At 42.8% G+C, this 12499-nt stretch overlaps 1 protein-coding gene across 1 annotated transcript in view; it reads left to right on the forward strand.

Annotated features, from left to right (window-relative positions):
* The first annotated feature begins 6861 nt into the window (after positions 1-6861).
* The window catches only part of LOC131989833 (ankyrin-2-like), a 123592-nt gene continuing 117954 nt past the window's right edge, over positions 6862-12499 (forward strand). Inside the window, exon 1 of the mRNA XM_059355175.1 lies at positions 6862-7271. Coding sequence (XP_059211158.1) covers positions 7143-7271 — 129 coding nt within the window. The 5' untranslated portion in view covers positions 6862-7142. The remainder of the gene's footprint in view (positions 7272-12499) is intronic.

The following is a 12499-nucleotide window of genomic DNA, read 5'->3' on the forward strand; positions in this document are numbered from 1 at the left end:
ATTCAACCTGTCGGCTGAGTGTGTTTTCTCTCTCAGAGGGAAACCACTGTGTGTTTCTAGGATTTTCAACCCTTAATCCCCCAATCCCATAAATACACACACACACACACACACACACTTTTCACATTGGATTCTAATCTGAGAGTTGTTAGCCACACAAAAGCTACAAGGCTAGTTAAGCAGCGTTTTGCATCAAATTGCAACATTGGACTTAAAGTCAGTTGCCTTGTCTATCTAGGAGTGTGTGTGTGTGTGTGTGTGTGAGAGAGAGAGAGAGAGAGAGAGAGAGAGAGAGAGAGAGAGTGTGTGTATTGTTCTCCATTCAACTTCTGCTATTTTTACACATCCCTCTAATGTCAAATTAGAGTAGAAATTGGGATTGTGTGTGTGTGTGTGTGTGTGTGTGTGTAAAGATGAATAATGCATGAAGCAGCGAGGGGAGCATGATGTCATCAGGCCCCTGGGGGCCTCTGGGGGCGGGGCTCTGATGAACCACTCATCCTGCCACGCCCTCTCTGAGTCTGTTATCTGTCCCTTTGTGTCCACTATCAGTAGATATGAGGACACTGATTGTTGACATGTAGATGTTCCTTCTCTCTCTCTCTCATGTTTCACCGTGTTAGTGTGTGAGCTGATTAGGTGAGAAACAGCTGCACTAATGAAACCCAAGGGACTGGTTTACACACACACACACCCTATGGAGAGCCTTTCTCTCTGCTGGTGCCGACGCCCCACACCCTTGTTGCTAGGCGACGGGAATATTACAGTGAGGAAGTAGAGGCTGTGATTGGTTTAAACCCAGACTGGTAGTTAGTTATCAAGCTTTCTATGGACACTGTGGCTCAATAAAACACTTCAAAATGTATCAGCTGTTTTATGAGGACACAGTTTTAAATCAGACTTTCAGAGGCCTGATACTGATCAGGGAAGGTCATGTTTCCAGGTGAATAGGGTCATTTTTTAACTTATAGGTATCAATAGTAAGACAATGTTTTTTAGCATTACCAGTTTTCTGAAATGTTATGTTTAGATATGCAAATGTCAAATTGATGAAGATGTTTTCTCAGTGTGCTTGTGATTTGTGTGGAGGGATTGTGAAAGTTCAGAGGGGAAGGCGGTGAATCAGGCGTAGCCTGCTGTTGTGTGGAAGAGGGAGATGTGTTTGAGGCGTGGTCTTTGTTTGTTAAAACTACATTAAACATAATCTGTGTCAATAACACAAGAAGGAGTCCTTCTGTAGTCCAATCACTGACTCATGGAGGGATGTTGGAACATGATGCCTGTCACTGAGCTCTGTTGGTCCCTGGGGATCCATCAGATAATTGGGAGGAACTAGAAGTGGTTAAAAGCTAAATTGAGTCATTTCTGTGTGTTGATGCTATCTGGTTTACAGTCCACTGACGCACAGAACAGCTCAATCTGAGCAGCAGCCAGTCATTGGGCTGTTTTGGCAGTGGCCATAAATTAAAGACCCTCCAGGGGCTTCTGAACACACACACACACACACACACACACTCTCTCTCCCCAACCCCCCATGGGTTAGCTCCCCCATGCTAGCCTGTCAGAGGTGACAGATTGAGTCTCAGAGGAACTCAGACCAGAAAACACTCTCCATGTTTGTTACCACTCTAAAATCAGAGACAGCAGCTCAGCTCTAGTAATGAATGTGATAATAATGATGTGTGCTGGTCGGAGGGCTGAGGCGTGGCCGGTTAGTGCCTCTTTGTCTGCTCTGCACCGAGGGACCCCCCTAAGGACCCCCATGTCTCAGAAACAAGCCCCTCTGGGTGGTTGTTGGTGTGTTTATGTTCTAGTGGCGTCTGTCTGTCTGTCTGCTGTGAGTCCACCTGAGATGTTCGTTGGGTAAACACAGTGTCAACATGTTCTGTAGGACTGGCTTTGCAACACTAATGCAAAATGTTTGCTTTACTGCACTGTAAAAACAAACCTGTTGTTTTTACGATAAAAAACCGGCAGCTGTGGTTGCCAGAACTAGATTTACATTTAGTAATTTAGCTTACAGGAAGAATAAAAGCAAACAATGAAGGTATAGTGCAAAAAGAGCTATTAGTGCATCAATAGGTGCTGGTGACAATTCAAGATAATTATAATTTCACGTTATAACATTATAACAATCATAGCGTGTTAACGTTAACGGCCGATCGATAGCGTGCTAACATTAGCAGGCGAGCCATAGCGTGCTAACATTAGCAGGTGAGCCATAGCGTGCTAACATTAGCAGGTGAGCCATAGCGTGCTAACATTAGCAGGTGAGCCATAGCGTGCTAACATTAGCAGGCAAGCCATAGCGTGCTAACATTAGCAGGTGAGCCATAGCGTGCTAACATTAGCAGGTGAGCCATAGCGTGCTAACATTAGCAGGCGAGCCATAGCGTGCTAACATAAGCAGGCGAGCCATAGCGTGCTAACATTAGCAGGCGAGCCATAGCGTGCTAACATAAGCAGGCGAACCATAGTGTGCTAACATTAGCAGATGAGCCATAGCGTGCTAACATTAGCAGGTGAGCCATATTACCGTAATAAATACGGTGCAACTTTTTGTAACATTACAGTAAAATTGTATTAGCACTGTTGATTTCCCGTTTAAGATGCCATTTTAGTCCATATTTTAGCGTAAAAATAAAAAGTTTTCCATCAAAAAAACGCTGCTCTGCCATATAACTGACAAGAAACACTTTATAAATGCCAGATTTTACCATTAAATATTACAGTTTATTTCTGTTGGAGATATGGTGTTTTGTACATTTAACAGTGAAAAAAAGTATTTTTTACAAAAAAGAAATGCAAAAATGACGGCTTGTATTTATATTACAGTATATTTTTTGCACGACAAACATGGTGCCAGTGTATTTTACAGTGGAGTACTGTATTTAAAAAAAAAAAAAAAAAACTAAATACTGTGTTGGCTGATATAAACATTTACGATGTTTCATTGTTACTGAAACTGAATTAACCCATTTATCATTTTACGGTCTTTAACTGTCATGGTTTAGCAGTTTTTCACCGTAAAATCTAAAGACATTTTTTACAGTGTGGGATTTTTGCCTTTAAGAACTCCTTGACTTCATTTTTTCCCCTTTAATAATTGTTTCCTGGATATAAGACCATTGTGTTTGATTAAATAATTGCAGAGATCTTTGTTTAGTCCAACAGGACTAAGATGGTCTTCAGTTATACCTAGACATGGTGCCCTATTGCCAGATTAAATGTTGGCAGTGGATACATCTGCTGAAACACAAATTCAGTATTTTTAAAGTCAGCTATGGCATATGTCTTTAAAATGATTTATTTCTACGATATGTGAGCATAGCAAAGATAAGAAAGCTTGTGGTTGTGGTTCTGTAGTAAAGCTTTTATTACGGATGGAAATAAAAAGATAAAAGTCCAGTTTTAATCAGCCACACCTGTGAAAACAGGTGAAGCATCAGCTAGTGGCAGATACTTCACAGCTCCTGTCTCTGGTCAAAGATGGCGTCTGGCCTAAAGGGCCTTCTTGATCTTTCTCTTGTGGTCCACTGACTTCTGGTCGATGACCTTTGACCTCTTAGTAGTGGATGCTCTTAGCAGTTTTGGTGTAGCGTTCACAGCTGATGTCATCTGTTTCTGGTGATCTGCTGTTATTCACTGGGGCTAGTGCAGTAGGAAGTATATATTCGTATAGGACGATATTGTATTTTTGTAGGTAATGCTAATGCCTCTTTCTTTTTTGTAAATATGTGTTATTTAAATATGTATGTTTGGGGGGGGGGGGGGGGGGGGAGTGTTAATTGAGTAGTGGAGAAGGTTTAAATAAGCATATTGTGCTTCATCCTACTCCTTTTCTGACACGTTGCGTTCACATTACAGCATTTGTTTTGACTATTGCTATTTTTTTTGTTTTGATTATTCTCATTGGATGTATTTGTTTTTGAGTGTACTTTGTTGTGTTACTCGCACATGTTCGAAATAAAAGATGAAATAATAATGTGGTGAAATTTCATATTGTCATTGTATGTTTACCACAAATCATGATCCTAACACATTATTTCTCTTTTTCTCTGTTTTTCTCCTTGCAGGTAAGTTGAACTGGCCGGGGAGAGACTGGGAGTGTTACAGGTATCTGCAGCATCACAGCTGCTCATCTCCTGGCTGGGGAGAGTGTGTGTGTGTGTGTGTGTGTGTGTGTGTGTGTATGTGTGTGTGTGTGTGTGTGTGTGTGCAGCACAGTGGTAGTTGCAGTGAGCAGATGCCCCCCAGGACTAATCCAGCACCACTCTCATCATAGACACATCCTCCACCTGTCAGCATCTCTAGTCTCACATTAGCATTAGCATTAGCATTAGCAGCGGTCACAATTCTGATTCTGAACCAAAACAAAAGTGATTTTTGCTTAAAGTCACCAATAAAAAAGGGAATAAACAGAACAAACGGTTTCCTCTGTGTGCTTTGGGTTCATCACCAGCACACATGACATGCTAACATGCTAACATGGTGACATGCTTTCTCCTAATCACCTGTCCTGGCTGTCCCTCTTCTCTTAACCAATTACCTGAGCTGTTTACTGAGCCCACAGGGCTTATAGGTCACGGTCACTACGAGCTCTGTTGGTCTTCTGGAGGTTGTCAGCCCGTATTGAGGATTTCTGGGACGGTAGAGGCAGCTGGAGGTCCTGTAATCTCTGAGACCCTCAGCAGATTACTCATATAATACACAGCCTCTGTGTTAGTGAAGATCTGGATCAGATTAGTAACCGGGCAGATTTACTGAAGGCACCTGCTTTTCTACTTTACTGCAGTTCAACCTGGACTAGTCCAGCCTGGACCTTCTCTTTTAATCAAACAAAAGAACTTGATATACATTCTGAAGTCTTGTTCTGCAAGGAACCAGATAACCCTCTGAAAAGTCTGTGTTTTTAAACATTATTTGTACAGTTGCTTTGTACGATAAATGAAGTTTGGACTTGCCGACCGTCCTTGAACGCATCATCGGTTACCAACCTTTAACCGACACGGAGCTTAAAATTGTGATATTTCTGTTAAAATCACTTTATTCAACATGTCTCATTTCAATTGCTGCCAAAAATAAAATGTTTGGAATAATTAGATCCTGTAACAAAAATTGAATTATGCACTACTCGGCACAAATCTGTTTACACAGATCAGAGAGGAGAGGACAGGAGAGGTTGTTAGTAGAGGTTGTGTGTTATAACATCATCTATCTGGTTTTATGACTTAATAAACTTATTGGGGCTGAGATGGATCAGACAAAGGAAATAAAGGAAACATTTATTGTGACCTTATTGAATCTGGACCCAACAAATACCCCATTACAACACAACTACAACTAATAAAAACTAAACTACAACTAATAAAAACTAAACTACAACTAAGCATTTTCCCCCAAAAAATAAAAACGAATTAAAACTAGCAAACACACTCTAAAAACGAATTAAAACGAACTGAAATTGAAAACAAAAATTGACAACAAAATTAAAACTAAAACTAATGAAAAGTCCAAAACTATTATAACATTGGTCACAAAACACGTCACTTTAAGGGCTCAAAAGGTTTCTCCATCTCCATCTCTGAAGACATTGATGGTGAAAATGTTGCTTCACTGTTATTATTATTGTTATTATTATCTTCTCCAGCTGCCAGCTGTGGTGTGATATTCTCCCTCTCAACCCTTCTGTGGGTTGTAATGTTGGGCCAGGCCATGAGGGGGCACCATTGTTTTAGAAAGTAAAAAGGGTGAGGCCCTCCCTGAAAAATGAAAACAATGCAGTCAGCCTTCGAGTGAGAACCGTTTGATACTAATAGCATTTAGTGAGAACATTTAGGTGTAATGTGTTGTTGGCTGAGACAATGAAGACATGTTCTCTCATCCTCTGGAGTGGTTCCTGTGCAGGATTGTTCTGGCTGCTAACACTGGAGAGGTTTCCTTTGCTGCCCTTCAGTGGAGCTCAGTAAACACAGGCAGCATTGTCCTTCCAGCACCATGGACAGGGATTGTGTGGGATGATGCATTCTCTCTCGTTTCTTTTCTTTTTTTAGGTCAGAACTGGTGAAGAGAGCACTCAGTCTTAGTCGTTGCTTCTGTCTCTGCAAGTACTACAGAATATATACTGTGGAGGTGCTGGAGGTCATGGTACATTGGATTTCAGGTCATGCTTTGGGTTTTATGCCCTGACTGTGTCATAAAATATAAACACAATATAGCTGATGTATATGCAGATTCGCCCAAAAAGCTAGAATATACATGCAAATAGCAACATTTTTCGGGTGCAAATTCCAACCCAATTTATCCTAAAATGTCCAGTTTCATGCATCTTCATGACATCATTTTAAAAACGTGTGTGAGAAAAGACCATTGTTGTATTTCTGTGTGTGTCTGCTGTGGAGCTGTGAAATCTCCCAGTCACTGACACAGATTGTACCATTTCAGACCTGCCAATAGGGAAGGTTGGAGCCGGGTTGGTTCCCCCCTCTGACTCCAGTGAAAGTGGTAGCTCCCGTGCTGTTTTTCCAAAGAATAGCCAGTGATGCTTCCGTGTCCTGTCTCCCCTCCTTCCTCTGACTCCTCCCTCCCCCTGCTCCTCTAATCCCCACCCTACCACCACCTCCCTCCTGGTACATGATGAGGGGAAGTCATGTATTCTGAGGCTTCCCAGGTTCCCGTAGCATCTGCTGCTCCCTCTGCAGTCCGAGTGGTGGAGGCAGGGAGGAGCTCTCTCCTGCTTCCGTCTAGTTTCTCTGGCTTCCCATTGGTCTCCTACTCTGGCTTCCCATTGGTCGCCTGTCTTACCTCTTGGTGGCGTGCACTGCCCCCACCGCCCACTCCCACCCTCTCTATTCCTGTCTCAGATGCGGTTACCCAGGCAGCAGGGAGGGAGGCTTTATCACAGACACTCACTCTCTGCATGGGTGAAGAGAGACTGAAGGATATCAGCTCTACCTCTGGCCCTTTCCCACTTTCTATCCTGTGATTTGTACTCTGGCATAGAACAGAAGCCACCTGATGAGGTGGGGGCTTGTTTCCTTGGATGACTGGCATCTCTGCCAATAAGACAAGCATCCTGAGAGGACTTCTGGAAGTGATTGAGAGCTAGTTGTCTCCGTGTTGGGATCAGTGAGAGGGCAGCCATGGCTCACGCTGCAGCTCACATTAAGAAGGCCAGGTCCGAGATGGACCAGCCTCCGGACCTGAAGGCTCTGGAGAAAGCCAAAGAGAGGAGGAGGCGTTCCCGCGAACGGGCTGAACGCAAGCGCAAGGTACCGGCAGACTCACGGGAATCACTCACCTACTCATCCCTTCCCGCTTCATGTCACCAAGCTGTGTTCTCTGGGTGACTTCATCCTACTAGCAGTCATCTCTTCACCTCATCATCATCATCATCACTTCACCTTTGTCGAAAGAGGAAGACTTTACAGAATGCATTGACTGCAGAAGAGTTTATGGTGCAGAAATCATCTTTTCTATCTCCACCTCCACCTCCATCATCTAGTGGTATTCAGTCACATCATCAAGGGAAAAGGAGTGTTAAGGGATTATTAATGGCAGATTAAATGAAAAACCCTACAAGACAAGACTATAGATCTAAAGTATTGAAGTGATCAATGGTCCACTTTCACCTGCAAAACCACAAAAACCACGAATGACAATCAGCTGTGATTCCAGAACAACATGTCCATAATGATTGAACTGTCAGTCCTGCAGAAAGGATCTTCCTCAATCCATCCTTCATCCCTTCATCCCTTCATCCCACTCCTCATCCTGTCATCATGTGCCTGCCACACTTATAAATGACCTCTGTACAAGTCATCAATCACTCAATCAGTGCTGCTGTCTCCAGCTCAGACCATCATAACACCTCGTACTGTAAAATACCTCTGCATGTCTGAGTGTGGATGCACCTACGCAGCTTAGCCTCTGGTGCATTGCGAGGCCGTTCGTTCTGTTTGTTCATGGACAGACACATCCTCTTATGCAAACTCAAAGTCCTGCTGCTGTGCTTGTATTGCACTGCTGCTGTATGTTTATGGGGACTGATTTCATAGTGAAGGCTTCATTCTAACAGGCTATTTCAGGGTGAACACATCATTCTGTGCAGGATTACAGCACAGCACATGACATGTGTATCCAATGTCTGGATGCATGCATATGTTTTGTGATTGCCCTGTAAATTGAATTGATTGTGGTGCCAGTAAAGTGAATATGGAGGGAATGGGCAACCCTGTTTTATTGATATTTAAAGACAAATAAGAGACTTATCTGGTTGTTAGTCTGAGTAAGAATGAAATGGAAATGGAGGATGACATACATAATTGGAGCACAATTAAAATGGACTGAATGAGAAATTCCAAATAGTGATATTTAAATAAAGGAGAACATATTCCATGAGTGTTACTATTGATGCTGTGGCTAAGATTGTCTTTTTAAACAGGATTAGGGTTAGGGTTAGGCCTGTTTGCCATGTAATTTGGCAGACGGTTAGGGTGAGTGTGTGAAAGGGAAATGGAGGGTGACATTAGGACAATCTGATGTCTGTTATCAGTGTTTGAGAGACTGTTTGACCTTTGACCTTTAACAGCTGCTGGGTAATGGTTCCAGTTCAGACCATCTCCTGGTCCTGTGTGGATCCAGAGCTGCTGTGTTGTTGTTGTTGTTGTTGTTGTGTTGTTTGTGTCTCTTCCCCCTGAACTGCACGGGAGATTATCACATAGGATTATTGGTGCGCACACACACACACACACACACACACACACACACACACACCTAAAAGTGATTAATAGATTCAATTTGGATGATAGTCCAGCAGGTGCCAGGGGGCAGACATTTACATCACAGGAACACGTCTATCAACATCTCCAGTCCTGCAGGGATCCATTAACCCATGTAACAGTACTCAGTGGGTTTATCACAGGGCTTGGCATGGACAATTTATGGCTAATATGTTGTTATGAAACATATTGTGGATGTAATGTTGGATTTCCTCTCAAATACGTCACCATGGATGCACAGCTAGCATCACCAGTTATATAAGAAGGCAGGGAAAGAGCATCCTAAACAACTCGTTAGCTGGAATCATCCGTTCGTACTGAGGGATCATCTGCTAACACCAGGCCAGTCTCTAACTGCTGCATCGGGAGGATTTTCTACTATTTCTGTCATAATGTGATGCAGGTTTAAGTTGTACATTTTTAACTAAGAGCTGTAAAGTTATGACATCTGCAATGTTAACAAAATACCACAGCTTCAAAATAAAAGCACAGTTAATCTGTAGATTCACCTGGTTATAATCACACAGTATCCCACTGAACATATTTAAAGATAGACTGTATATGAATAATGGACGTAGTCACCGTGACGTCACCCTTTGGTTTGTGGCCCGTTGGAAGCATCAGTTCAGCGTTACACTCGTCGCCATCTTGTTAGTGACCTGTCAATCAAAGGTAGCCCCGCCCCAAATCATACGATTCTTTATCTTCTATTTTCTTCTTAATGGGGCCATTATTAGAACTATTGACATCAAATTGTCTTGAAGAAGATATTTTACTAGTGATTGAGACCATAGTGTTGTCCTGAAAACATGTATGAGGTAATAAATCAAGTGAGAAGTTTTCTCATTTTGGGTAGAAATTAATGGCCAGAAATGTTTTAGCAGCCAAACTTAGCGCCCCCTGCTGGAATTTTGGGTAGAATGCAGCTTAAGGTACTTCCTGGTTTGCTTCCTGCTCAGACCCGGAGGTTGCCGCCTAAGTTTAACGCATATGAAATTGATCACTCTGGTTACCTGCTGCAGGTAACCTTACCCATTGGGACTTCATGTTGCTGCACTTGTAATTCATTAAATGTCACCTCCAACACAACTAATAAGCTACACTTATTACATGTACCATTATAAGTGAAGGAGGCCGCAGAGGAGCTAAACATTGAACAGAGGAGCTAGCATGTAAGCTAAGTAGCTAACAGAACAGAATAACGAACTTCAGATGAGATTAGTGATAAAGTTGCAACAAGAAGAAGAGAGATACGTGCTTAAGCAAAACAAGAGTAAATAAAGCAGACCGTTATCTGCTGTAATGTGTAACTTTAACAGAAATTGAGTGAATTCAGGACAGAAAACATGCAACAAATGCATTTGGATGCCACATCCAGCTCAACATCTGATCATCTTGTCCTGAAGCCAGCCTTAGCATAGCATAGAGAGTCACTTACGGAGCTGCAGGGAACATTTCCAGACATTTCCATACTGAAGCAGGTGGTGCTTTGACTTTACTAGAACAACAGTCTGTGTGTCATCTATTGTGTGTAATCCAGAGTAAAGCCCACAGAAATCTGCTCTCAGAATGAGGAAGCACTACAGGGAAATATACATAAATAAATCAAACTTGTCAGGTTAAATGTACTCATTTCATAGATATGCAACACTGGACAGAACGTAACAGGAAAAATAGTAACATGTTCTCCTGCAGCCCACTACATTTAGTGCATTTTACCACTGCCACTCAATAAACACATTAATCACTGCAGTGGAACATTAGTGATTTAATAGGCACCCACAGAGTCATAAAACAGAGTTACAGTTATATTGTATGCATGAATCCCTTTCGCTCAATGAAAAACAGTGTCCTGAGAGACAAGATTTACTGCGCCAGCCTCGTGCCACACTATATCCTGATGAAGCTCTCCTCTAGTTGAATGGATTGCACTGCAGTCAGCAAGATGTAGAAGATGTTTTCAATTCAATTCCAGCCACATTAAAGAGTCGTTCAGCACTAAGCCAAAGGGTGCCCCTCCCACGGCCAGGGTGTGATGTCACAGCCAAATGGTGCCCCTCCCATGGCCAGGGTGTGATGTCACAGCCAAAGGGTGCCCCTCCCACGGCCAGGGTGTGATGTCACAGCCAAAGGGTGCCCCTCCCACGGCCAGGGTGTGATGTCACAGCCAAAGGGTGCCCCTCCCATGGCCAGGGTGATGTCACAGCCAAAGGGTGCCCCTCCCATGGCCAGGGTGTGATGTCACAGCCAAAGGGTGCCCCTCCCACGGCCAGGGTGTGATGTCACAGCCAAAGGGTGCCCCTCCCACGGCCAGGGTGTGATGTCACAGCCAAAGGGTGCCCCTCCCACGGCCAGGGTGATGTCACAGCCAAAGGGTGCCCCTCCCACGGCCAGGGTGATGTCACAGCAGGTGTCATCAACTTACTGTTTTAGAATACAATGATGAATTATCTACACTTCAAGTTCTAAAGCAGGTTAATCTGTGAAAGCCAATGTATGCTAATATGTAACGTAGTTATCCAAAAGAATTCACTAGGTAGTGCAACATACTGGTGAAACATGTATTCTAGTTGGGTCTGATTGGAATTAAGCAGACTTGCTATCATCTCTAGACATCTTGAGACAAAAAAGTTTGTTAGAGACAATAAAAAAGTGCCTAAGAAGCTCACTGACTGTTAATGGCCCGGGCTGCTTGTTCCATTTTGTCAGATTTTTCAGCTGATGACCAAATCTTTTGTTCTGTAGTTGTTTTCAACTCAGGCTAACCAGTGTGATTACAGCTAACTTCTCAAGCTCCAGCTACAGTAAATGTTGCTACGCTAGAGCAGCTATTCTCAACCTTGGGGTCGGGACCCCAATTGGGGTTGCGAGATGATTTCTGGGGGTCGCCAAATCATTTAGGAAGTCAGCTCTGTCTCCACTGTGTTAAAGTGTTCATGTGTTTTAGTCTTTTTGGTCATTTTGTGTCTTTTTTGTCATTTTGTGTCTTTTTTGGTCATTTTGTTTACTTTTTTTGGTCATTTTGTTTCTTTTTCAGGTGATCTGAACTGTGCGTGTGAGATTGTGTTCAGTGAGCGGGGGTCACAGACAACATGCATGTTAAAATGGGGGTCGCGACTCAAAAAGGTTGAGAACTACTGCTCTAGAGGCTACTGCTAAAGACAAGCTGGATGAGTTGTGTCGTCATTATAACAATTTAGAAATAACTATTTTGACAGACATCTCAGTTTTGACTAAACCAGCATTTGGAGAGCTCATCCCTCCCAGTGGTAGCTGTACATCCAACAGTGTATTCAAATAATATTTTGGTCATAATGTGGAAACAAAACCAAGAAGATGTATCATATTTTATTGCTCAGAGTGTTTAAATAAACTGTTTCCAGTATTTGTGTGACAACAAAAAGCAAAGGAAACAGATAACTGAATTTATTTTTCAGATTTTTCCACACGAACGCAGCACAGACGCCCTATCACAATGTTAGATTGTGTTTGAGCAATGCGATTTGGAGTCACTCCCACATTTACTGGGTTCTCTCTGCACCTATGCTTCACCCTTCACCAAGGTGTCCATGTGTTTGTCTGGGAGGACAGTATGTCCCCGTAACGTGTGATGATGTTTTACCTTTCACTCTTTGTGTAGCTTGTTGTTGCACGTTCATGTGTCGTCTAAACCAAGTTTTATATTATTCAGCTCTGCTTGTCATCTGCCAGATTAAATG

Source organism: Centropristis striata, chromosome 17, assembly GCF_030273125.1.
Source record: "Centropristis striata isolate RG_2023a ecotype Rhode Island chromosome 17, C.striata_1.0, whole genome shotgun sequence".
NCBI classification, from domain to species: Eukaryota; Metazoa; Chordata; class Actinopteri; order Perciformes; family Serranidae; genus Centropristis; species Centropristis striata.